Source organism: Oncorhynchus kisutch, linkage group LG8, assembly GCF_002021735.2.
Source record: "Oncorhynchus kisutch isolate 150728-3 linkage group LG8, Okis_V2, whole genome shotgun sequence".
NCBI lineage: Eukaryota > Metazoa > Chordata > Actinopteri > Salmoniformes > Salmonidae > Oncorhynchus > Oncorhynchus kisutch.
In genome coordinates this window covers 66,713,634-66,741,223 of record NC_034181.2, presented here as the reverse complement: position 1 = coordinate 66,741,223, position 27,590 = coordinate 66,713,634, and the positions used below count along the sequence as shown (strand labels likewise).

The following is a 27,590-nucleotide window of genomic DNA, read 5'->3' as shown; positions in this document are numbered from 1 at the left end:
ACGTTGAAGTTTTGTTTTTTTCGGTGTAACCCTCCGCCTGCGGTAGAAGTGCTGAGGCTAGGAGAGCCACCATTTTGAATGTCTGGTCTGTTCCTCCCTCCGTCGCAAATAGAGAAGATTCCAGCTATTTTCTGGTATCAATACGGCTAGTGAGTATAACTTTATACAACTATGTCAGTTAAACAGAGTTGTTTATTTTGATTATAGCTGAAAAATCAGCACGACCTTGTCTTAAACCGCGGTGACAATAATCCATGTTGGCGCTACATGATCGGAAGTGAGGCTGCGCTAACCAGCCAGTGTACCGGGGGGGTTGTCTGTCAGAGGAGCGTTAGCCTGGTGTCGGCTAGCTGGTATGCTTACCTGATCTGTACTTGTGCGATCTTTAACCTTAGAAATCTGTTTTATACTGAACTTTTACTTGCCTACACGCCTTCAATGTATGTCAACATAGCATTTGGTTATTTGCTGTGTAACTGAAACGAGATGTACCGGTAGGTATGTAGGGCAAGGTAACTAACGTTATCTAGTTGTTAGTTAGCTAATCCTACTAAGTCAGTGCGATGAAGGCCTCTTCGTTATTGCGTAGCTAGCTATCTAGCTATGCTCTGTATGTCCACTTGCTAAAAGGGTTTACTTATTTTTGAGAAATTAGAAAGCTGTAATTGTGCCATGCTCGTTCTGAAATGGCCTCTGCTCGGACGTTAGATTGCTAGCTTGTTAGTGCCAATGCTAACTAGTGGTAACGTGACAATGCATAATATATTTGACAGGTGTGGTTAAATGTTCGTAAACTATTGTGTTCAAGAGATGACTAGCAATTTAACTCTCTTTCCGTGGGCTTGTGATCTACCGTAGCAAGCGAACCACCCTACCCAGCTAACGCGTTACTAGCTAGCCAGCTACTCGGTATGCGGAATGTAGCTATATACCGACCGTTGGTACCGACGTGTAAGTTAACTAGCTAACTACTTTAGCTAGCCAATTATGTTAGCTAAGTAGCTAGCTAACGTTAACTTAGCGAAAGCAATACCATTATGCGTTCAAGTTGAACTGTAACGTATACCCACGCTTCAAATAAGGTGTATGTTATACCTAGCTTGGGTGTAAATGTTTCTACGTGGTTGCAATGAAGTCAAGGTTACTTAAGCTAGCTAGCAACTATAGTATTGTTGCCACGTAACGTTAACTAGCTAACGTTAGCTACAATACTCACATACTGGTTGTGATTATTAGGCTATTTATGTGCCATTACAGCCATTGGGTTGTTTTATTTGAGCTTGCTGCAAGTTCTTAAAATATTTTTATCCTTTTGAATTGTGATTTCCTAGCTCCCTTTTGTCACCTCTTCTGTCAGTCGATTCTCCTGAAGTCAACATCAGTGTCATATACTCAGACTTGCTTTTTTCATTGCATGTTCTTTGTATTTGCATTAAACCAGCTGAAAAGTGTACATGTTTGTACCTGCATTTTCAGCCTGTTCAATGAAAGCTTACTGTCTACAGTACACACATATATTGGTAGGCCAATACTTGGCGAAACCATGTAGGTCCAATGTTTTGTATAAATGTTCTGTCATACTACTTGCAGAATTGTTTTTTTATTGGAATGGAGGTAGCAGCCTGCTGTATCTCGATCTTTTCTTTCAGACTCAATCATGGACACTCTTACTGACAGTTGTGGCTGCTTTGTGTGATGTATTGTTGTCTCCAGCTTCTTGTCCTTTGCTGTTGTTTGTGCCCAATTATGTTTGTACCATGTTTTGTGCTGTTGTGTTGTTGTCGCAGGTCTCTTTATGCAGTGTTGTGATGCGTGTTTTGTCGTTATATTATATTTTTAATCTAATGCCCCTGTCCCCGCAGGATATCTTTTGGTAGGCCGTCATTGTAAATAAGAATTTGTTCTTAACTGACTTGCCTGCGCACACATAGGAGCACAGGCTGATTGGGGCCTTTGGTTACTTGTCACAGGAAATATAAGCCTTTGTTTTGTTCGAGTCATTAAGCCTAGGTGACAGGCCTGAATGTGTGTTATGATTCATGCATTAAAACAGATTCCTGGACTATAGGGTGTGAATTACTTGTTGCAGTTAATTGTACTTTCTTGTGCTATCTGGGAGTGACGGAGGTTGCTAATGCGTTGTGCCTAAGAAGAACACCTCTTAGCCATGACGGTTTACCATGGGTTCTCATCTATGCTGCCCAGTTTCCGTTTGAATGTAAATGGAAGGGAGGGAGTCCGAGTCCGTTGCACTTTGATCACAGTGAATTCTTACATTATCAACATACTGTCTCGTGCAACTATGCGCCTTTCTCTGCACCTTCCTTGATCTATTTAACTTCCTCCAGACTCCACGGTAGGGCTGGGCGATATGGCCTAAAAATCTGTTTTTTTTTTCTTAAACATATGGATATTCACAATGTGTACATTATATGACAAAGTATGTGGAAACCTGCTCGTCAAAAATCTCATTTCAAAATCATGGGCATTAATATGGAGTTGGTCCCCCTTTTGCTGCTGTAACATCCTTCACTCTTCTGGGAAGGCTTTCTACTAGATGTTGGAACATTGATGCGGGGACTTGCTTCCATTCAGCCACGAGAATTAGTGAAGTTGGGCAATTAGGCCTGTCTCGTCAGTGGCGTTCCAATTCATTCCAAAGGTGTTCGATGGGGTTGAGGTTAGTGCTCGCTGCAGGCCTGTCAAGTTCTTCCACATTGATCTCGACAAACCTTTTGCTGTATGGACCTTGCTTTGTGCACGGGGCCATTGTGATGCTAAAACAGGACAGGGCCTTCCCCAAACTGTTGCCACAAAATTTGAAGCACAGAATCGTCTAGAATGTCACTGTATGCTGTAGCTTTAAGATTTCCCTTCACTGGAACTAAGGGGCCTAGCCCAAATCATGAAAAACAACCCGTATTTATACACCTGTCAACAATAGATGTATAGCCAAATCCTTTATTTTGAACAACCATTTAAAAAAAATGTTGTTATACAATTAAAGGTCAAACATTCAGCGATAATCTAATGAATTGAGGGCTTGTGAAGTTCTACCAAGGCTAAATTTAAGCCTTCCACGACCATAAGACCCACATTTTATAACAACAATAATTTAACCTGCTTTTTTGCCATCACTAAAGAGGCTTTCAGGTCTATGAAAATGCCATTACATTTATTAGAAATTGAATATGAATCATGTGTATATAATGTACAATTCAAGTTAGAAGTTTACAGACTTTTAGGTTGAAGTCATGAAAACTAGTTTTTTTCAACCACTCCACAAATTTCTTGTTAAACTATAGTTTCGGCAAGTCGGTTAGGGCATCTATTTTGTGCATGACACAAGTAATTTTTCAGGCTGTTGTTTACAGACAGTGAATTATAAGGGAAATAATCTATCACAATTCCAGTGGGTCAGAAGTGTACATACACTAAGTTGACTGTGCATTTTAAACAGCTCGGAAAATTCCAGAAAATGATGTAATGGCTTTAGAAGCTCCTGATAGGCTAATTGACATAATTTGAGTCAATTGGAAGTGTACCTGTGGATGTATTTCAAGGCCTACCTTCAAACTCGTTGCCTCTTTGCTTGACATCATGGGAGAAATCGGCCAAGACCCCAGAAATAAAATTGTAGACCTCCAAGTCTGGTTCATCCTTGGGAGCAATTTCCAAATGCCTGAAGGTACCACTTTCATCTGTACAAACAATAGTACGCAAGTATAAACCCCATGGGACCACGCAGCCGTCATACCGCTCAGGAAGGAGAAGTGTTCTCTCTCCTAGAGATGAATGTACTTTGATGCGAAATGGGCAAATCAATCCCAGAACAACAGCAAAGGACCTTGTGAAGATGCTGGAGGAAACAGGTACAAACATATCTATATCCACAGTAAAACTAATCCTATATCGACATATCTTGAAAGGCCGCTCAGCAAGGAAGAAGCGACCGCTCCAAAACCGCCATTTAAAAAAACAACCTACGGTTTGCACATTGGCAAAAAGTTCATACTTTTTGGAGAAATGTCCTCTGGTCTAGAGGTCGACCGATTTGAAATGGAATGGCTGGTTTTTAATTAGGGCCGATTTCAAATTTTCATAACAATCGGTCATTGGTATTTTTGGACACCGATCATGGCCGATTACATTGCACTCCACGAGGAGACTGCATGACAGGCTGACTACCTGTTATGCGAGTGCAGCAAGGAGCCACGGTAAGGTGCTAGCTAGCATTAAACGTACCTTGTAAAAAAAACAACAAGCAAACTTAACATAATCACTAGTTAACTACACCTGGTTGATGATATTACTAGTTTATTTAGCTTGTCCTGCGTTGTATATAATCGATGCGGTGCCTGTTAATTTATCATTGAATCATAGCCTACTTCGCCAAACGGGTGATTTAACAAGCGCATTCGTGAAAAAAGCACGGTCGTTGCACCAATGTGTATCTAACCATAAACATCAACACCTTTCTTAAAATCAATTCACAAGTATATATTTTTTAAACCTGCACATTTAGTTAATATTGCCTGCTAACATGAATTTCTTTTAACTAGGGAAATTATGTCACTTCTCTTGCGTTCTGCGTAACATTCGGGGTATATGCAGCAGTTTGGGCCGCCTGGCTCGTTGCGAACTGTGTGAAGACTATTTCTTCCTAACAATGACAGCCAACTTCGCCAAACGGGGGATGATTTAACAAAAGTGCATTACGAGAAAAAAAAAGCATAATCGTTGCACGAATGTACCTAACCATAAACATCAATGCCTTAAAATCAATACACAGAAGTATATATTTTTAAACCTGCATATTTAGTTAAAAGAAATTCATGTTAGCAGGCAATATTAACTAGGGAAATTGCGTCACTTCTCTTGCGTTTATTGCACGCAGAGTCGGGGTATATGCAACAGTTTGGGTCTCCTGGCTCATTGTGAACTAATTTGCCAGAATTTTACGTAATTATGACATAACATTGAAGGTTGTGCAATGTCACAGGATTATTTAGACTTATGGATGCCACCTGTTTTGGATAAAATATGGATTTTATTGATGTATTATATTAAGTTAAAATAAGTGTTAATTCAGTATTGTTTTAATTGTCATTATTACAACTCAATTTTTTTTAAATCGGCTGATTATTCGGTATCAGCTTTTTTTTTTGGGGTCCTCCAATAATCGGTATCGGCGTTGAAAAATCATAATCGGTCGACCTCTGCTCAATACCATAGAAAATTTGTGGGCAGAACTGAAAAAGCGTGTGAGCAAGGAGGCCTACAAACGTGACTCAGTTACACCAGCTCTGTCAGGAGGAATGGGCCAAAATTCACCCAATTTATTGTGGGAAGCTTGTGGAAAGATACCCAAAACATTTGACCCAAGTTAAACAATTTAAAGGCAATGCTACCAAATTTATTTATTTATTTATTTATTTTACCTTTATTTAACCAGGTAGGCAAGTTGAGAACAAGTTCTCATTTACAATTGCGACCTGGCCAAGATAAAGCAAAGCAGTTCGACAGATAAAACGACACAGAGTTACACATGGAGTAAAAACAAACATACAGTCAATAATGCAGTATAAACAAGTCTATATACAATGTGAGCAAATGAGGTGAGAAGGGAGGTAAAGGCAAAAAAAGGCCATGATGGCAAAGTAAATACAATATAGCAAGTAAAATACTGGAATGGTAGTTTTGCAATGGAAGAATGTGCAAAGTAGAAATAAAAAAATAATGGGGTGCAAAGGAGCAAAATAAATAAATAAATAAAAATTAAATACAGTTGGGAAAGAGGTAGTTGTTTGGGCTAAATTTTAGGTGGGCTATGTACAGGTGCAGTAATCTGTGAGCTGCTCTGACAAATACTAATTGAGTGTATGTAAACTTCTGACTCACTTGGACTGTGATGAAAAAAAAAGTTGAAATAAATAATTCTCGACTATTATTCTGACATTTCACATTCTTAAAATAAAGTGGTGATCCTGACTGACCTAAGATGGAATTTTTACTTGGATTAAATGTCAGCAATTGTGAAAAACTGAGTTTAAATGTATTTGACTAAGGTGTAGGTAAACCATGGACCTTTACTGTACATGCAAATGAATTTGATCGCCCAGCCTTACGCCACGGTGCGGCTAACTCGACCGGACATTTTTCTCAGGGCTATATATATAGATGTTTTTTTGTTTGTCACAATGAGACACTACCACTATATATATATATATATATAGTGGTAGTGTCTCATTGTGACAAACAAAAAAACATCCAGTCAGCGGCTGCCCTGTGGAGGAAAACCTCTTGTTGATGAGGTCGAAGGAGAATGACAATCATGCAAGCTAGCAGGTGGGCCACAAACGGACAAATAGCAGCGCAGTACAACAGTGGTGTTCAGAACTGCATCTCGGAAAGCAGTAAAATTTCAGTTTACTTGAGTGTCCTGCACAGTCCCCAGACCTCAACCCAATAGAGCATCTTTGGGGAGATTTTGAACTGGCTGTTCGCAGCATGACTAGACCGTCGTCCAATCTGCAGCATCTGCGTGATGCCATCGCGTTAGCATGGACCAACATCCCTGTGAAACGTTTGACACCTTGTCAAATACCCCAAATAATTCAGGCTGTTCTGGAATAAACTGTCCAGTGAGTGTAAATTAATTATCTAAGACATGCCAAATCGAGGTTATATCCAGCTCAGAGCTCCAGCTATGCATTTGGTTTACTAAGTGGCTAGATGTCAAGATCAAGCTTCTTGGTTACAGAATCCCCTCCTGGATTAAGATCCATGTGGCCTAAATTATAATTTTAAAAAATAGAAATACCACCACTTGTGTGCACTCAAAGTCATACTGTATACCGTGGTATTGGAAAAAGTATTTGATGTGGTGATAACATAACTGGTGTTATTAATTGGATTGTCTGTTCTCTGTTGGACCTTTTTGTGTCTACAACACCAGCCTTTATATTTCCCTAGTTCTAAGAGAGCCTCTGCTCTGTCCATTTAGCAAGTGCATTATTTTTTCAGCAACAGCATCAGCTCTGAGGTGGCTTGTGATTATAAATATTTGAATAGCAAATTAGCATTGTTCTGTGAGTACAGCTTTGTTCAGCAACTAATTACTGTCGTCCCTCTTGCTGTAATGTCTCAATTATGCTATCCATGCTAACCGATAAGAGCCATGCATCTTTTGAAATGGGAAGTCATAAAGCACCTCTTCTCCGCACGCAGTAGCCAGCGGAAATAACTTACTCTCTTTGTTCCTGGCATAGTGGCATGTGATGGATCCCCTGTTGTGGTGGTGCATTAACACACACCCCTCTCACCAGGCCCTTCACTGCAATAAACAAGGCCTTCTCCAGACCCACTGCTGGTGCCAGGCCCTTGACCTTGTTCTGCCCCCTCCAGCATGCCCAGGGTTTCTCTTACATCCTCTGTCACTGCTGTAGTACTGTAAGTGTACACTTCCTGAATGCACTACAATAGAGGGTAGGCTGCAGTGTTCATTGCTTTAACTCAGGTGTTGAAAGTCAAACGTGTCAGTGCTATAGGGGTTTCTAAAAGCAGGAAGTAGAGTTTGTTTAGCACACCCAATAACATTGTGGCTTTGGAATGCTGAGATTTCTTGGTCTCTTGTCGTGTGAATCACTTCCTATGACTTGGCGTTTGTGTTTCATGTGCAGTTATTACACATTCATAGTTTCCCCTTCCACGGTCTCTCATTGTGACAGTTTGTATTACTACTTTCTTTTTACTGAAACTTTAAGGCCAAAAGCCTATTGAGCAATTTTGTCTCGCTCTCTTAACTGCCAAGAGAGCAATCCTTTCTCTCTGTTTCCGGATTGCTCTCACACCGCCGCTGGGCTCATCCTCACTAGCAGACAGTTCATGAAGGATTGTGATGCAGCTCAGTGCTCATGCACCATTTACCCAACTAATTCCCGCAGGGTTTAAATGTAGAGTTTCTAAACCCAGAGGCGAAACATCGTGAGACTTCGGGAACGCTTGCAAAACAGACCAAACAGACCAGGCGGTGGTTTGAAAATTCAATGAGAGAAGTGAATCTTCCTTGGTTGTTTCTCGAAGTCTAAAGGCAACCTAGATTCTAGTAAATGTCTTAAGTAGTTGAACATGTTGTTGCTCCAATCTCGTGAAAGTGACAAACTGACAAACTGACACCATTTTCGTCAAACTACTTTTATATCGAAGGGGTGACTTTGAATTGCCGGCCTGCACATGCGCAGTTCGGCGCGAGATGACTGTTAGACCCGACTGTTAGCCAAATTTTTCATGACATCGCCTACAAGTGTGATCGGGGATTTCTATAGGTTAAAACTGCTTCTCCAATCTTCATACTGTACTCTTCACTTACAGTCGAGGTCTCATTTACCTGTTTGTATATTTGATCCTCTGAAATGGGCATGAGACCAATTTAGTCAACTAGTGCACAGATCCAACATGCGGGCTGCTTCTTCTTGACCAGAGGTCACTGGATTGTGGTAGTGTGCACATTCAGACTAGGTGGTCAATGCGCAGGACAAGCAACCTGCTGTACCTTGCCGGCCTCTGAGACCACAGGCTTTGGGACGACCAATGTGAACTCGATTGATGGTGAGTGTTAGAACACACAGGAAGTCTACTTATCAAATAGGAAGTAGTACAGTGTATTTGTCATTATCATCTTGCCGCCTACCTATAAAAAAACAAATCAAATTCCTCTATCTCTGAGTCGGACACATATCATTAATGGGGTGAGAGATTATATGCTTGTCTAATCATTTAATTCTGAATGCATCCTCTCATGGAGCAGCGTTCTTGTTAGAATGGGAGTACATTAGTAACATCGTAGAGGCACGGTACTGTGAGTTCTCTAGTGTTTGCCAGGTTTGTACCTGGCTGATGTTTTAGAACTGGTGCACTGTGCTCCTGTTATTATTCCTCTGTGCGGCTGCATGTAAATACTGGAGAATGTTATCTCACCTCCAAGCATGTGCCCCTTCAATATTTAATCACCCTCTACTGGTTTGAAACCTTAGTGCTCTCTTCACAAGCTTCTGAGCAAGGAATTCTCCATTTCCTTGTCACATTTGAAGCTGTACTCACAGAACAATGCTAATTTGCTATTCAAATATGTATAATCACATAGGCTGCCAAAAATACCATTACAAGAGTATGCATCTATCTTATAGAATGAGTGAGCACCCATGGCTTCCTAATGATAACTATAATGAGCTAGACAGAAGTGGTGGTCAGGTGATTTTACTAACCCCCCAGCTACTTACACTTTAACTCAGAAATGCATGAAGACAGACACTCTGTGGACCCACAACGGCCCAGGCATTCATGTTAATGGATTTGTCCTCTTTATTTACATTTTACATCTGTAGTAACGCCATAAGCAATACAAATGTTTGAGAAACAAAGTTACTGATCTTACTGTCATTTTTTTCCATACTTTCAAAAGGACATAGATCTACTTTCATCTACCGGTTGTCAGATTAGAATGTGACTTTGCAGTATGGCCCTTGTTTAAAAAAATAAAGTGCAGCAGTTGGCTCTCGCCCAGCCAGTGCCTTCCCTTCACCAAAGCCACCTGTGCCAACATGTTTAGTTTCTCCGTGTTTTCCAGACGATGCCAGCGCCGATCAGACTGCGGGAGCTGATCCGGACCATCCGGACGGCTCGGACCCAGGCAGAGGAGCGTGAGATGATCCAGAAAGAGTGTGCTGCCATACGCTCGTCCTTCAGAGAGGAAGACAACACTTACCGCTGTAGAAATGTGGCTAAGCTACTCTACATGCACATGCTGGGCTACCCAGCGCACTTTGGGCAGGTATGTTTAAAAAGAACACTATTCTTAATTTATTAACCAACATCTGTGAGTGTCTTGTTGTTTCTGGCAGTGAATGTGTCTCTTGCTGAAGAGAGCAGTTTTGTGAACGGATTACTACGGCTCAGCGTTAAACACCATAGTGCCCTCAAAGCTCATCACAAAGCTAAGGACTCTAGAACTAAACGCCTCCCTCTGCAACTGGATCCCGGACTTCTTGACGGCCCACCCACAGGTGGCAATGGTAGGGAACAAAACATCCGCCACACTGATCTTCAACACGGGGGCCCTTCAGGGGTGCGTGCTCAGTCCCCTCCTGTGCTCCCTGTTCACTCATGACTGCATGGCCAGGCCCGACTCCAACACCATCATCAATTTTGACGATGACACAACAGTGGTCACCAACAACGATGAGACAGCCTATAGGGAGGAGGACCGAGACCTGGTTGTGTGGTGCCAGGACAACAACTTCTCCCTTAACGTGATCAAGACAAAGGAGATTGTGGACTACAGGAAAAGGAGGACCGAGCACGCCCCCATTCTCATCGACAGGGCTGTAGTGGAACAGGTTGAGCGCTTGAAGTTCCTTGGTGTCCACATCACCAACAAACTATCATTGTCCAAACACACACTAAGGCAGTCGTGAAGAGGGCACAACAAAGCCTTTTCCCCTCAGGAGACTGGAATGATTTGGCATGGGTCCTCAGATCCTCAAAAGGTTCTACAGCTGCACCATCGAGAGCATCCAGACGGGTTGCATCACTGCCTGGTGTGGCAACTGCTCGGCCTCCGACCGCAAGGCACTACAGAGGGTAGTGCGTACGGCCCAGTACATCACTGGGGCCAAGCTTCCTGCCATCCAGGACCTCTATACCAGGCGGTGTCAGAGGAAGGCCCTAAAAATTGTCCCAAGACTCCAGTCACCCTTGTCATAGACTGTTCTCTCTACTACCGCATGGCAAGCAGTACCGGAGCGCCAAGTCGAGGTCCTAAAGGCTTAACAGCTTATACCTCCAAGCCTCTTGAGACTCCTGAACAGCTAATCAAAGGGCTACCCATACCCCTCTTTTACGTTGCTGCTACTGTCTGTTTATAATCTATGCATAGTCACTATCTCTACCTACATGTACATATTACCTCGACTAACCGGTGCTCCCACACAGTGACTCTGTACCGGTACCCTCTGTATATAGGCGCGCTTGTTATTTTACTGCTGCCATTTAATAATTTGTTACTTTTATTTTACATTTTCTACTTAATGCTTTTAGGGGAAAAATAATAACTTGTTGGTTAAGGGCATGTAAGTAAGCATTTCACTGTTGTATTTGGCGCATGTGACATTCAAATTGATTTGAGTTTTGTTTTCCAGCTTGAGTGCCTGAAGTTGATTGCGTCCCAGAAGTTCACTGACAAGCGGATAGGGTACCTGGGAGCCATGCTACTGTTGGACGAGAGGCAGGACGTCCATCTACTAATGACAAACTGCATCAAGAAGTAAGGCATGCCAGAACCTCATTGGCTACATACATACAATTATTTGTAGTGTAGAGATGAGAGCTGTGCTGCAGGAGGTGGTGATGTGCACCAAGGGCAGTATTCTGTTACTGCCAGAATTGTTACTCCATGAGTGGTGCTCTCGTCAGCAGTGTGCGCTTCTGTTGGATATGGAAACAGCCCCATAACCTGCCGGATCAGCTGTTCCGTCTTTTTCTCGATCTCTTGCTCTCATGCACATTTTTCTTCTTTCCTGTCTCCCCTACTCTATCCTTCGTCTTCCCTTTTACCCACCTCTCCCTGTCTATCTTATATTTTCTTCTCTCCGTCTTTCCTCTTCTACATCTCAGCGCCATCCTATATCTCTGATCTGTTATCTCCCTATGAACGGAGACACAGCCACATTCCAAAGTCTAAGTTGAAAACGAAAGGAGACCGGGCATTTGCCATTAAGACCCTTAGACTTTGGAATGGTCTGCCAGAGATCAGGCTTTCAGATTCAGTGCCTATTTTTAAATCCCTGTTGAAGACACACTTTTATAAAGATTCTTTTAATGTATGATTTTTAATTAGTTCTCTTTTTTCATTCTCCTTCCTCCAGTCTTTATTTCTTTGCTAGTACTTTTATTTAATGTGAAGCTCTTACTTTATACACTATATAAAGTTATTATTATCTGCTATCCACTCATTCTTCCCCCTGTCCTTCCTCAGTGATCTGAATCACAGCACACAGTATGTCCAGGGCCTGGCCTTGTGCACCCTGGGCTGCATGGGCTCCTCGGAGATGTGTCGAGACCTGGCTGGAGAGGTGGAGAAGCTGCTCAAAACCTCCAACTCCTACCTGAGGAAAAAGGTACCTCATTCTCACCTAGCCCACATTCACTCTTTACAAAGAAGTGTTAGTCAGGTGGTTAGTTTGATGTGTGTCAGCAGACCTGCCAACCTGCACACAATTTGAGGTCAAAGTATGCTGGTATGAAAATCTACCCTAAAATACGCTTCTATTGGCATAACCGTCTGAAGTTGGAGCTGAGCCAATCAGGACTTTGGCGAGGATAAAACATCTCTAGCTCTCCACTCCGGCACGCCCCCTGTAGTCGTAGTAGTCTACTAATTTCCTCCCTCGAGCTGAATGGCAACTCTCCACTTTGTCCGTTAATACCGCTGATGTGTGACGAATAAGGGTAGGGAAAATGGATAATGAACAATTTGGTGAATACATTTTCCAAAAATGTATGTTTTAATCAAGCACGTGGCCGCCATTATTTCGTAGTTAGCTCCTTCGCCATTAAGACAAATGTAGTTAGCTAGTGTTAAGTCAACAGACATGGCAGAGAGAGCTTTTCTGCTAATACTGTCCTTCACAGAAAGTTATATTAGACTGTGTTAAGATTAGTACGCCTATGTTGATTTAATCAGTTGTTGATCTGGCATCTTGATCCAGCTGTGTGTCAACAGTAGGTAATGTTGTGATAATAATCAGTTGTTGATCTGGCGTCTTGATCCAGCTGTATGTCAACAGTAGGTAATGTTGTGATAATAATCAGTTGTTGATCTGGCGTCTTGATCCAGCTGTATGTCAACAGTAGGTAATGTTGTGATAATAATCAGTTGTTGATCTGGCGTCTTGATCCAGCTGTATGTCAACAGTAGGTAATGTTGTGATAATAATCAGTTCACCAATGACGAGGCATGTTGATTGATGGTAGCCTTGTAGTCAGACCTTGATGGATGAGGTGAGGGATGAAGATCTGAAACAAACTGATATAGGCCTAGTTCAGTTGTTTCATATTCCAAACAGCCTACAGTAAGCTAAACCACTACATTCCATCCTGTAATTGAATTATCCTAAATGTTCTCCCCAAACAAAATTAAGGATCCAGTTTGTTTTTACTGTACTATCCACATACATTCACCTATTAATTTGAATAATCAAAAAACCCAAAATGTAACCTAGAAAAATGTGAGTGTCATTGAGATCACCAATTTCATTAATTTCTCTCTCGCTCAAAAGTTTTAGAACACCTACTGCTTCATATTTGTACTATTTTCTACATTGTAGAATAATAGTGAAGACATCAAAACTATGAAATAATAGATATGTAATCATGTAGTAACCAAAAAAGTGTTAAACAAATCTAAATATATTTGATATTCTTCAAATAGCCATCCTTTGCCTTGATGACAGCTTTGCACACTCCTGACATTCTCTCAACCAGCTTTATTAGGTAGTCACCTGGAATACATTTCAATTAGAGATGTGCCGTAAGTTAATTTGTGGTATTCCTTTCTTTCCTTGATGCGTTTTGAGCCAAGCAGTTGTGTTGTGATATGGTATGGTTGGTATACAGAAGATGGCCCTATATGGTCAAGTGCTTTTGCCTATGATTTGAGCAGTGTGGGTGTTGTGCGTGCACCGTCGTGGGAGCCGGGGGTGCCGCCACGCTAAAGCCATAGTCATAAAAATGATTTAAAATTGTCAGGTCTGCGCTTGCACGTCATAGTTGAGGACTTTGAAAACATTTAGAATTTTCTCCCCAGGCGGCGTTGTGTGCAGTCCACGTCATCAGGAAGGTCCCAGAGCTGATGGAGATGTTCCTCCCAGCCACAAAGAACCTGCTGAGTGAGAAGAACCACGGTGAGACAACCGGGGGCTGGGGGCAACTGTGTCCTGCACAGAGAGCATTGGGTTTGGTCACTCACAGGTAAAATGGGGATGCTGTGTCCTTCAAATGGATAATTGGGCTGGTGCCCTCTATACAGTTGAAATGTCCTTCAGTGACGAGAGTTAGATTAATGACTGTGTCCTGATGAGCTGTGGAGCTGTTGCGTCCTTCACAGTTTTCAATTGATCACCTCGGGTGTTTTCACTGATGGTTGTCATAGTACAATGGCTGATGTTCTGACAGCTTTATAAAGCGGCGCTCTTGTCAGAACCAGTGTTATCACTTCGAATATGTTTCTAAACTAATTTGATAGATGAAGTTGCCCCTAGAAATTGTAAGGTCAGTTTTGTGTTTTCCCCTCAATGGTCAAGGTAAGGATTTGGGGAGTTGATGCTAGATATATACCTGTAGTCGTTTTTGTAGTGCTAAAATAGGGCTTAATGGCATTAAACTGGAACTTACTAAGAGTGGGAATCCAGACTATAAACCACCACAACGGAACCAGCAAACAGCTTCCCCCATAGACTGTTCCTTATTTTAGAAACAATGCTGTGACATTGCTAAAACGTTCACTCACAGGGAATTGGCAAGGAAATTTGTGCAAATTTGTTAACTACTACGGTTCACCAGGGATGCTGTTTTCAAACTAGTTTCTCTTTGTCTCCTTAAGGTGTTCTCCACACTTCTGTTGTCCTCCTCACTGAAATGTGTGAAAGAAGTCCTGACATGCTCTTACACTTCAGAAAGGTATGGATAGCCACCATCTAATTAGTGAAATTACTACTATCAAAGAGTTTTTGGGTTACAGCGCAAGTCTTCAGGGAGTTAATTAAGCATTTGTCCTTAGCTCACTCTACATTTCATTCTCCCTTAGTATTCATTTTCCTTTCACTATGACTGTTTTGGATATACTTCAAACATATCTTGCATTTTGAAACCTTGGATTACATTTTCCCATAGGGTTTGCTCTACATTCAAAGTACATTCCTCGCTGTATCTCTAGTGGCTCTGTACCTCTTTCCCTTAGCCATAACTTAGCCATAACAACCTTGAGCCAGTCTCCCACCCCTCATGTTCTTGATCAGAACATGACTTTGAGCTCTCTAAAAGTGAATCTTCCCTAACATCTACCTCGTATTTTTTCTGTCATTTGTCTTTGTTACAATTCCTGCATTGTGTTAGAATGAGAAGGTAAGAGTACATTCTGGTTTCATAGCTGGTGCATGCTGTAACTAGTAATCACTTCACACGGTCACCGTAGATGTAATCAAACCTGTGTTCCGTCAAGTTCCTTTTTGTCTTTTTGATTTCTTTGACTTTTACAGCGGTCATATGTTGGTGTTCTCTTTTGATATCATGACAGGATTTTAAAAATGTTTCTTAGACATCTCTCACTATTGTCAATGTGTCATCATTAACCTAATGTGTAACTCATTTGATCACCGTATGTTGAAAACAACATGATGGGTCTGTTTTCAATTGATCACCTTAGGTGTTTTTACTAGACACTGATGGTTTTATGTTTGTTAAAAGGGAGGTATGTGTCTGTATACGTACAAATATATATTTCAGAAAATTTGCACCAATGTGAATATATTTGTCTATGAATACTCTTGCCTAGCATTCCTGGTAAGAATTAAGAGGGTTCTATTTCATCCAGGTGTGATTGAATGTGACATCACGGTTCGATTAGCTTTTCAAAACTCAACATCCTAACCCAATGTTTTCATACAATCAATGTTGTCTTGATTACCATAACCCAGAAATGTAAGTTACATTGATGATTTAAATCAAGAGAATGTAAAGAATAACTGCACATTCTACACAATACTTTGTCCAGTTATTTCAGTAACAAGGTAGGACACCGATTCCTCAGAAATAAAGACCTTGACCCTTGATGGTACCCCTCTCCTGTTGTTGGTCTTTTGTAGTTGGTTCCACAGCTGGTGAGAATCCTGAAGAACCTGATCATGTCTGGATACTCTCCTGAGCATGATGTGTCGGGCATCAGTGACCCCTTCCTGCAGGTGAGACCTTTGACCTTGTGTTTCGTGCCAATCATTTGATCTTCTGTAACAAACTTGGCTAGGCCAGTCAGTGATGCCCCTTGACCTCATTGCAGGTGCGGATATTGAGACTATTGCGAATTCTGGGCAGGAGTGATGACGACTCAAGTGAAGCAATGAATGACATTCTTGCACAGGTGAGAAGAGCGGTTATACTCTAGTGACACCCCATCCCATGAACGGGACCGTTTTCATCATCTTACACTAATTAGCATAACGCAACGGACATAAATCTTCCTAGAAAATATTCCTATTCATGAAAATCACAAGTGAAATATATTGGAACACAGCTTAGCCTTTTGTTAATCACCCTGTCATCTCAAATTTTCTAAATATGCTTTACAGCCAACGCTAGACAAGCATTTGTAAGTTTATAATAGCCTAGCATAGCATTATGCCTTGCTAGCAAGCAATAGCATTATGCAAGCAACCTTGTCACGGAAATCAGAAAAGCAATCAAATTAAGTTGTTTACCTTTGATAAACTTCGGATGTTTTCACTCACGAGACTCCCAGGTAGACAGCCAAAGTTCTTTTTTTTCCCCAAAATATTATTTTTGTAGGCGAAACAGCTCTGTTTGTTCTTCACGTTTGGCTGAGAAATCGCCTGGAAATTGCAGTCACCACAATGCCAATTTCTTTTCCAAATTAGCTCCATAATATCGACAGAAACATGGCAAACGTTGTTTAGAATCCATCCTCAAGGTGTTTTTCTAATATCTATTCGATAATATATCCGTCGGGACAATTCCTTTTTCTCTAGGACCGATTGGAGTAATGGCTACCTCTGCACTTTACGTGAGAATCTCTCTCGGAGCCACCATGAGACCACTTACGCAATGTGCCCCCATACGGCTATTCTTCAGCAGAAATGCGTAAAACTACGTCACAATGCTGTAGACACATTGGGGAATACGTAGAAAGCGTAAGCTCGTTGATGGTACATTCACAGCCATATAGGGAGTCATTGGAACGCAGCGCTTTCAAATCCAATCCGGAAGTGCCCCAGGTTTTTTCTCAGGCTTTCGCTTGCAACATCAGTTCTGTTATACTCGCAGACAATATCTTTACAGTTTTGGAAACGTTAGTGTTTTCTATCGAAAGCTGTCAATTTATATGCATATTCTAGCATCTTTTCCTGACAAAATATTTAAAAACGGGAATGTTTTTTTCCCCCCAAAATGACAGTACTGCCCCTAGAGTTCCAAGAGTACTCGAGGCTTACTGCCCTAGAGATATGACTAATCAGACTAATGGTTTCTTCGCCCTTGTAGGTGGCAACCAACACCGAGACCAGTAAAAATGTAGGCAATGCAATCCTCTATGAGACAGTACTGACCATAATGGACATCAAATCAGAAAGTGGATTGAGGGTGTTGGCCATCAACATACTTGGACGCTTCCTTCTCAACAATGACAAAAATATTAGGTAACACACTTGGGGAACTAATTCATTGAATGATCTGAACATAGGTCATCATAGTCCCAGGTAATATAACACTTAATGTGACTTTATGGTGTCTTTCTGTCCACCCTCAAGATATGTGGCACTGACGTCCCTACTGAAGACTGTACAGACGGACCACAATGCAGTGCAGAGGCATCGGAGCACCATTGTGGACTGTCTAAAAGACTTGGATGTGTCCATCAAGAGGTGAGACCTACACCTAAATGAGGAGAACATGAGTGACATACAGTATAGACATTAGTACATAACACACTAGTACAACACATTGCTCGTCACTGTACATGCATATCTGCACAAGATATGGGTCAGAAGATGTAGAGATTTCCTTGTCTTATCGTCCTCGCATTCTCCTCGCTAGGCGTGCGATGGAGCTGAGCTTCGCCCTGGTGAATGGGAACAACATCCGAGGCATGATGAAGGAGCTGCTCTACTTCCTGGACTCCTGTGACCCAGAATTCAAAGCGGACTGTGCATCCGGAGTCTTCCTGGCTGCAGAGAAGTAAGGCTCATGGGTGTGGTCCAGTTAGGAAGATCTGTAGAAATCAGGCTTTGCCAATCTGAAGGCTCCTGCTAGTTCCATAGCAACATTAAGCAGTTGCACCATGTGAAACCGTTCTCAACATTATCCCGACTTGTAGGTCTTTACCACCTCATTTTGTTTGTATTGGCCTTTGCTCAGCAGTTGTAGTAGTGGTTCGAGAAGGATTAGTAGTGATTGCATGAGAGACCATGGCAGCAGTAGTTTTTGCCTCAGTTTCCTTGCATTAGGAATGTAGGCTTCGAGAATAGATTACAGCCAGTGGCCTCATACACCTCCAATGATTAACCGGAGGTTGCGGAAACGATAGTTAATGTGTGTGGCTTACTTACTAAAATGCTGTATGATGATAAATGAGTGATCCATCGTCAGAACATGACATTGTTGATACCATATATTTTCTGACAGCAGGCCAATTGTTTTTCAGTTCATGGTTATATGATCCTCTGCTCAGTGTAATGCAGATGTGACTGATGCGTGTTCTGTTTCACAGGTATGCACCTTCAAAAAGATGGCACATTGACACCATCATGAGAGTCCTGACAACGGTATGTATAATTTCATCAAATACTTTTCTCTGCACAGATGATGGGAAAATAAATAATTATGCTTGACTGTTGAGTGACGAATCCTTGAGTGATCCATCGACTGAAAACTACAAATGATGATCTCATATCTGACAACCGCTGCTTTTTTTTTACCATGGTGACCAAGGCTCTTGGTGTCTTGTCTTGAAAGTGTTTTTGTCGCTGGACTTGAACAAAATGATCATCTGCCTCATTGTCCATTTTGAGACGGGTTTCTTTTAACACCTGTTTGTGTCCAGGCGGGGAGCTATGTCCGAGACGACTCTGTCCCCAACCTCATCCAGCTCATCACCAACAGTGTGGAGATGCATGCCTACACGGTGCAGAGACTCTACAAAGCCCTGCTGGATGACATCTCACAGGTCCGAGACATCTCTGGTCACACGCACGTCTTGGACAAGAGGAAAACACACATTGAAACAGCCCAGTAACCAGACAAATAAGAGGAACCTGACAATGAATATGCTGATTGAAATGTTATTGGATCACTAAAGATCACATTTGGAAGTAGCAAACAGTGTGCAGATGTTTCCCTTCCTCTCTGATGAGGACTGGTTACAGTGAATCTGATCTATTAGTGTTTGTCTCCCATAGCAACCACTGGTCCAGGTGTCATCCTGGTGTATAGGGGAGTATGGAGACCTGCTGGTATCTGGACAGTGTGAGGAGGAGGAGCCCATCCAGGTAGACCTCCTGAAGCACTCAATCACCTCAACTATTTCATCTAGAACGTTACACATCTATGTGCACTGCCGACCTCAAGAAGTTGAAATTTATATATTTTCTCCCCCTTTGTTTGCAACAGGTGACAGAGGATGAAGTCCTGGATGTTTTGGAAGGTCTTCTTGTGTCCAACTTGTCCACCCCTGTAACCCGTGGTTACTCCCTCACTGCCATCATGAAGCTGTCTACTCGCTTCAGCAGTGTCAAGTAAGTCCATCTGTGTTGAGCAGAGAGAATATCCAACAGGTTATGATGATTTTTATCCCTTAGCTTTGAAATGAATGGATGGCAGGACGCACACTCAAGGTTAACATTTGTGTCTTAAAATCTCCAGCCGAATCAAGAAGGTGGTGTCAATATACGGCAGCAGCATCGACGTGGAGCTGCAACAGAGAGCTGTGGAGTACAATGCACTCTTCAAGAAATATGATCACATGAGGTGAGTATGCCTCCAAATGTATTCCCATTCATTACAAGCACTTTTCTGTAGAAATGATAGGTAAATTTCCTTGACAAGGAGAAGCACCAATCTTATTCTCTTCCTCTCTGAAGGCCTGCCTTACTAGAGCGAATGCCCATCATGGAGAAAACAGCCTCCAATGGCCCTACAGAGATTGTGCAGACCAATGGGGAGACAGAGCCCTCTGTGCCTGACACAAAACACCCGCCCCTAGTCACCCAGCCAGCCAACCAGGTGAGGGCAAGGTCACATGACAAATCTGTAAAATCTTTTCTGTCACAGACGATGTGTTGCTGAATCAGTGGATCAACATTTGATTCAGTTCAGCGTTAAGACTCAATTGAAATGTAAAATTAATTAACATTTGAGCTGACAAATGCAGCAGCTTTTATTTACCGTGAATGCAATCTTTGCTGATGCGTGATTTATTTTATTTTTTATGTATATTGAGCTGTAGCTCAGATCTTCAGCGATACAGATTGAATCGAGCCCTTAAGCTCTTTAAAACGCACAAATGCACGTACACTCAAACACATTCTTTAAGTTTTGATTTCTATTCATGTGGTGAAAGTCCAAAAATCAGTGAGTCTGCTAATGCTTTTACACACTGTTCAAACAAGGACCCCTGCTGGTAGGAAAATTAAACTGTGGCATATCAATCTGCAGATTAATGAGAAGCAGTCTACATTTTCCTTTGTAGAGTTCTGATTTGAGTTACAAAATATTTTACCATCTGTCATGTTTTAAAACAAAGTATAAATGAGATGTTATTCAGAGCACTGTTGTTTTGTCCAAATCCTCCCTGTTTTACAGGTTCAATCTACATGTGCTTTATTATTTGGTTTCTCTTCTGTTCCAGGCTAATGACTTGTTAGACCTGCTGGGAGGTAATGATGTGGTGCCTGTGATCCAAACCACCCTGCCCACCAAGCCTGCCTCGGCTGGAGGAGAGCTGCTCGACCTATTGGGGGACCTCTCACTGTCTAGTAGGACCAGTCTTTCTCTCTCTCCTTTTCTTTCACTCACTCACTCATTCACTTTCTTTCTCTCTAGCCCCAAGCACAGGTGGACCCAACCTTGGTCAGGGCAACTTGATTGGTTTCTTTTCTTTCATTGCAGTGTCTCACTGTTCACCACCTATTCTCTCTGTCACCCTGCCTGCACCTTCCTTCATAAAGAAACCACATTAGTCACGCCACATCCTGCTTGACTTGGTCAGGAATCAACTTGTCTTGTGAACTATCACCAGTGGTATCACTGTTGTCTGTGTGTGGTTCCCTGTACCCTGTTGGAACCCCCTGTGTTGTCCCCCTCCCTAGGTGGTCCAGCTCCTGCCCCCTCTGTGCCCATCTCCCAGCCCCCCTTCCTCCTGGATGGCCTCTCCTCACAGCCCCTGTTTAATGATATTTCAGCAGGTGAGAGCTAGCACTTATCAGTGACGCTTTCAAATGTCTAATTTGAACCAAAGCCAACCACTCTCCCATGTTGTTTAGCAAGTAGAGTACTGTGTCATTATGTATCCCTTTTAAAACAATGTGACCGTATACACGTTTCTATAATGTTTTTGGGGGTTCTCATGTATGGTACTACTTTCTCACTCTGAATTGTATTGACTTGTGCGTTCTTGTCTTTAGCTATTCCCCCCATGACAGCGTATAGCAAGAATGGCCTGAAAATAGAGTTCACCTTTGAGAGGGCCAATCCGAACCCGAACATAGCAGTCATCACTATCCACGCCACCAACACCACCGAGGCTGACATGACAGAGTTTGTTTTCCAGGCTGCAGTTCCAAAGGTGAGCCATGACTGGACAGTCACATTTGTATGACTATGTAATATTAAGAAAAATATGTGCCTCTGTATCTACCTCTGTAGCATTGTAGCATTGTACAGCTTAGTCAAAGTTGTGAATATGCAGGCATATGTCCTACGAAGCAGACTTTTACGCTCTGTGTGTCCCTCTCCTTCAGACATTCCAGCTGCAGCTCTTGTCCCCAAGCAGTAATATGGTCCCAGCACTCAACCAGGGAAGCGTTACACAGGTCATCAGAGTTCTCAACCCACAGAAGGTATGAGATGTTCCTGTCTGTCCTCATCTTCCTCACATTCTTATTCAGTTTCCTGATCTATTGGTGCTATCAGAGGAATTTAGTGCAGAGGGCTCCTATAGAGTTCAGCTCTACATTGAGTAGTTCATATTGCTTTAATAAACATGTCTTTCTCATGATTTACAGCAACAACTCCGCATGAGGGTCAAGCTGACGTACACCCACAAAGGCTCACCTGTCCAAGACCTGGCCGAGGTCAACAACTTCCCTCCTCAGTCCTGGCAATGATGACCGTGCCCTCTCGTGCTTAAAGACCCCGCCAAGGGAACTATGGGAAAGATCCCCCCCCCTTACCCATACTGATCCCCTGTGACATCACTGCAGACTGCTGCCCTGGGGTGGCATGGGAAGCAGCGGAATGTCAAACACACAAAAAAACGATGGTATGAAGACCATGATGACGACAACCACAACGACAGCAATGACGATAGGCATCACCAGAAATATGTGAAAACATATTCATTTACTAACCCTTTTCCTTGATTGGTTTTACCTCAATCTGTCTGCTTTGCAGTTGCCACTATTTCCATCTCCTCGCCCTCTCAATGCACGTACGCCCACATTGCACTCTCTGTGGTACGCCCACCCCTCTAAGCCGCCATAGAAAAGAGCTGTTGACAATGAGCACTTGATTAAGCAGTCTGTTTTTTCTTTTGTTTCATGTTTTTAATCTTACAGGAATTTAACATGGGTATATATATTTTTTGTGCCTATTTTCAAGTCTGAATAAGGTGCAACTTAATTAACTCTATGAAATTTGCATACTGTCCATTCACCACTTTCCCGAATTGGGTTTGGAAACTTGGAGTACTTTGGCTCTCAGTATTTTATCTAGTTTGTTCTCCAAAGTGACTATAACAGATTCTATTATAAAGTTCTCCAGCTCTATGCTTCAAATGCAAGGTCTTTGGGTTGCAATACAAAGGTTAATCTCTCATGAACAGATTCTGGGTGTAAACCGAAGAATCTGTTGGGATGGAATGCGTAGAATCGGTTTTCGTCACTGATTATTGGATGTATCAGGATTGGCCGAAGGCGGTGCTTAAACTTCGACTGCTTCGCTTGTGTGGGGAAATTGGTGGAAGTGGGGGGCTTTGGTTAAGGGTTTCCTTTTGTGAGGGTGGAGACTTCGCAAACCGCAACTCCCAATTTCTAATACGTGTGGACTCACAACTACATCACGCAGATGACCAAATCATGCCAGATTTTAGTCCTGCATTAACCGAGATTATACAAACATTCACATTATGACTTTTCCCAGTTGTACCTGGTCTGCTCTTTTACATCCATTAACTTTGGCAGCAGAAGGATTTTAAAGACGCAGAGCACTCATTCATTTTGGGGTTAACTTAATTTGACCCTCCATCTCATGAGTGATTTAAAAGGCATAAGATGTGTGGAGTCATTTTGAATTCCATCAGTTTGAGAGTTGTTTGAATCCCATTCACCTTGGTTTTGCCAGAGAGGCCTCTCGGCAGGGTTGAGATACTGTAAATGGATAAAGTGCATATTTCGAAAGCTGGAGTGTATTTGTTTGTCATGGGCTGGCTAACACAGAGTATGGTTCCATTTTCTTTAGTTTGGTCAGCAGTGTGGTAGCCATAGCACGGCGCATCTTGTAGAAGTTTATTTTCTGAGGTGGAATCCAGAGGATGGACATTTCTACTTTGTTTGACTGCCCTGTATAGCACCGTTTCCCCCACCTAGATGGGCACTATTTACAGTTTTTTCCATCTTGTTAAATTCAATGGTTAATTGCTTAGATCAAGCTGAGGTTATTGAAGCAATATGGATATTGTATATCAGTGCAGGTCTGAGACACATCTTAGTTAAAGGAACATCCTTAAACATAGTTTAATTGAATACATTAACTTTGGAAGTACTGAATCTTCCATGCATCTGAACAAACAGCCGGAAATATTAAGCTTATTAAGATTTATAGCTTTGGGTCGTCAAAATATCTCTCTTTTAAGACTATTAACCTGGCTGGACATAGCCAGCCTAGAGACGACATGTACATTAAGTCTATTTTGAATGTAGTTATATGCACTGAATGCTTTTTCTTTGCAGGCTTTTTCTGTGGCTGTCCTCTCTGAGGGAGCTGGCCATTTTGTTGGCACTATTTTTGTGGTAGTATGATTTTAATTTTTTTGCAGTGATTTGTCTTAAACATTATTGTCTGATATCAAAATGATGTGCCTTTTGACATAACTAGATGGGAAGTCTCTAAACTGGTCTCATCTGATCTGTGTGACGAGGGTTTGTGTGTCAGGGAGTGCTTACTGTGGGTTATATCCTGACTAGAGAGCAGGCAAGACAGACAGGCTGGATGGAAGGTAGGAGTCGAAGAAGAATGTGCCCTTTTTATTTTATTGACATCTCACACTGAGTTTCTAGCATTTAGAGTGGAAATGATGTAGTCGGATATCAGTGTTGCTTGGTGTGATTCCTTGGCTGTCATACTTCTCCAAATCAGAATCCCGACCAAGCTGTCGGAAACATGAACCTGAATACCTCAATGTTTTCTCTTCCTGTTTAACTATCAACAGCACAGTATCTGGATAGCTGCATTTAGTCTTCTGTATGATCTGCAATCAAGTGGGCACCTGTAGGACATCTCATTACTAACACGCTTAGCTGCCCCATGATGCTGTGTTCAGATGTTCAATCGCACTATATGCTTATTGATATTCACTATGCTACACTATCAAACTTTTGTGACCAAATCGGAGATGCTATTAGCGTTGGAAATAAGCTTTGGAAATATTTTTGAGCAATGATATGTGTATATGGAGAAAATGATTTTAATTCTATTAGTCATCTTTTTTTCTTTTTTTTGACTAAATGCTATATTGGGTTTTTCTGTATATATTGAGGGCTTTTTAGGTTAGTCAAATATCCTTTCTTTCATCCCTTTTTATTTTTAGATGCCAACCATTTTCTAAGACTTCCAATTACTCACGGTGTATATTGTCTTAATAGATCTTAGTCTAAAATATGGTCTAAAGAAAAGACTTCCCTATTTCATCAGTCATCACAAAATATATATAATCGGCTGCCTGTACATTAATATACAATGTAAAACGAAACAACACAGAAGATGATCAAATGAAATAAAACCCCATTTGAAGACTTAAACAGATTAGCTAAGGACTATAATTGTATACATGTATGTAAAAAAGAATCATCTTGAAACCATGCAAATGAGCTGCATCCTCTTCATAAGTTTGGATGCATCTTTTTTTCCTGCAGATTTTAGTGGGTAATTAGGCTGCTATTGGTTTTTATACATGTCCTCTTAAGGTTTGATTGGGCAGAACTGGTGTTGTCTGTGAGTGATGTACTGTACTACTGAGAGGTCTGTGAGCTGAGCACAGTGCTGCACAGTGACCGAGGTGGCACCTTGTCGATATTCGGGGTCCCCAGAAAGGCCTAATCTGTTTTCATATGCCCCTTAAGAGGAGTAGGCCTCTTGCTAAGATGCTGTAATGCCTCCCTTGGCCTGTAATGTGCTTTATCGTTTTTTTTCTCTCCCCAGCAAAAGTAATTGGAGAAAATTAATGTTGTCAGACATGCAAGCTAATTAAATGAAGGATGACCTACCTACAGTGCACATGGTCCTTCTAAGAGAGCGATTCTCATTGTTGGCCCCCTTTTTAAGTCTCATTCTCTGTGTTTTTTCTCCAGTCCTATAGATTCTCTCCCCATTCATCTGGCATCTCACCTCCCCACATTAATTGTATTGGATTTCAGAGACGTGAGAATGGGCCCAGAGTTTCTCTGAAGTGTTGAGTGAGGTCTTTTTTTTTACCCTTGTGATGCTGTTGCACGTACCTTTATTGTAAGATGGGGATTGAATATCCTGAGTTTTCAGGCTATGAGAAGTTTAATCTGTGTGGTGGATATGGTTCATTAAGTCGTAAGGCCTTGTCCCCTCATGTGGTTGACAGATACAATGTGCTCTTGGCTGCCTGTCATCATCCACTCTTACTGGGTCTGTTCATCGCTCCTGATGACTGCATTAAGGAACCCGTCTTATGGACTGGTTTGTACGGCTCAAAGACAGCAGAGAATAGGCCTGGTTCTGTTACAGGGACCGGGCCAGCGGGGCAGTTGAAGTTCAGGCTCTCTTAGAGGAAATATGATCCTTTCTATTTATTGAAATCCAATTCAAAAATCAGGACTGAAGTGTGAGGCTGATCTCTCTGCTGTGTGTATGGCCTTTTTGTGTCTACATTCTTTTCAGAAGACCTGTGATCTTAATGCAGTGCTGCTTAACCTGTTCTTGTGATAGTACACAACTAGAACACTGAGCTGAAGCTGCATGTTAGCTGTGCTGTGGGCTCATTTCCACAAGGGGGAGCTGGTCAAGATAGAAGGCTGTAGGGAAGGGAAAGATCTCATACTTGTACCTTGTCTTGAATGTTGTTTTTATCGGTTCGATTCCATCAATCATGTTTGACCAGTTAGCGCTTTTAAGGATACAGTACCCCCATATAGTTTTAAATGAGAAATGCATATGAAGGTGAAATCCCATTGGTTTGGACACTGCATCTTTAAAAAGGACATTTGTAAAGTCAAGAACCCTTCAGAGGTCTGAGCAGCTTTTGAAGCGTTTTGTTTGTCTAATCAGCCAGTGTGTGTGTGTGTGTGTAAATATGAGTGTGTTGGCATGTCTTGCTACAGTCACCTAGTAAGGACATGAAATTGGCTGCAAGGATTTTAATTCACAACTTCAGAGCTGCATGTGAGAACCAATGTAAATAGTGTCATTTCTACTCTAAGTAATCCTCTTTTTGAAATGCAAGAAAAGGTCCCATTTTTCAACAAATACAACACACCACCTTGTTGGGTTGTACATTTGAAAATGTTTTTTTTTTTTTTTTTTTGGTGGTGGTGGAAGGGGTTAAAAGTGCACACCACTCATTCGGATGTAATTGTTTTTTACTTCTATATTTGGCCAGGTGACTTCTCCGTGTGTAAAGGGGTTTGAAGGCGCATTTGACTTTAGCCACTATTATCCCGTTCCCTGTGAAATCATAAATCGTCCATTGTACTTTTGAAAGAGAATCTGAATATGTAACCCTCAGATTTATCCCGACTATACGACAACATATCTGATTTGAGAAGGAGGGGAAAAACATTTTTTGAAATTCCCTTTTCCAGACAGGTTTAACATTTTGAACTGAATCAGAGTCCCATGTCTTCAAGGTGGGTGTGAAAGGACTGAAAATATGAATAATAATAATGATGATGATTAAAGCTGAGAGGCTGTAAACTACATGGGATATTTTAGACTTATGCTGTGTATTATTGTCTTTGGGTTGGAGGAAATGATGATCAAGAGTATAAATAAAAAGTCAAACAAAATTTTGACCGGACTCATTCATTTATCAACTCTTATACACTGAACAAAAATATAAACACAACATGGAAAGTGTTGGTTTCATGAGATGAAATCTCATGTTTTGAGGGGGTGCAATTGGCATGCTGACTGCAGGAATGCCAACCAGAGCTGTTGCCAGAGAATTGAATGTTAATTTCTATACCATAAGCCAACGCTGTTTTAGAGAATTTGTCCAACCGCAGACCACGTGTATGGCGTTGTGTGGGCAAGTGGTTTTCTGATTTCAACGTTGTGAACCGAATGCC

General features: G+C 41.7%; 1 protein-coding gene across 7 annotated transcripts; it reads left to right on the top strand.

The window, feature by feature from the left end:
• Positions 1 to 41: 41 nt before the first annotated feature.
• LOC109895388 (adaptor related protein complex 1 subunit gamma 1) lies at positions 42 to 27,312 on the top strand. 7 transcript variants are annotated; one of them, XM_020489038.2, is made up of 23 exons: positions 42 to 149; positions 9,629 to 9,832; positions 11,199 to 11,323; positions 12,035 to 12,176; positions 13,865 to 13,961; positions 14,660 to 14,736; positions 15,172 to 15,180; positions 15,921 to 16,016; positions 16,112 to 16,192; positions 17,329 to 17,483; positions 17,595 to 17,708; positions 17,881 to 18,021; positions 18,554 to 18,608; positions 18,887 to 19,009; positions 19,242 to 19,331; positions 19,453 to 19,577; positions 19,705 to 19,809; positions 19,923 to 20,064; positions 20,690 to 20,816; positions 21,150 to 21,245; positions 21,465 to 21,625; positions 21,801 to 21,899; positions 22,065 to 27,312. In XM_020489038.2, exons 2-23 carry the CDS (start codon positions 9,632 to 9,634, stop codon positions 22,164 to 22,166), a joined length of 2,463 nt encoding a protein of 820 aa, XP_020344627.1. In that variant the 5' UTR covers positions 42 to 149; positions 9,629 to 9,631; the 3' UTR covers positions 22,167 to 27,312. The 7 variants fall into 7 exon arrangements, with proteins under 7 accessions (XP_020344627.1, XP_031686775.1, XP_020344628.1 ...); XM_020489039.2 differs by having other exon boundaries at positions 55 to 149; positions 9,611 to 9,832; XM_020489040.2 differs by lacking the exon at positions 42 to 149 and adding an exon at positions 243 to 353.
• Positions 27,313 to 27,590: the final 278 nt, after the last annotated feature.

Excerpts from the sequence above, each read along its gene's own strand:
- LOC109895388 (XM_020489037.2), top strand. Across the intron at positions 9,833-11,198 it reads ACCCAGCGCACTTTGGGCAG|CTTGAGTGCCTGAAGTTGAT; the intron begins GTATGTTTAAAA and ends TTTGTTTTCCAG. Across the intron at positions 16,017-16,111 it reads TCAGTGACCCCTTCCTGCAG|GTGCGGATATTGAGACTATT; the intron begins GTGAGACCTTTG and ends ACCTCATTGCAG.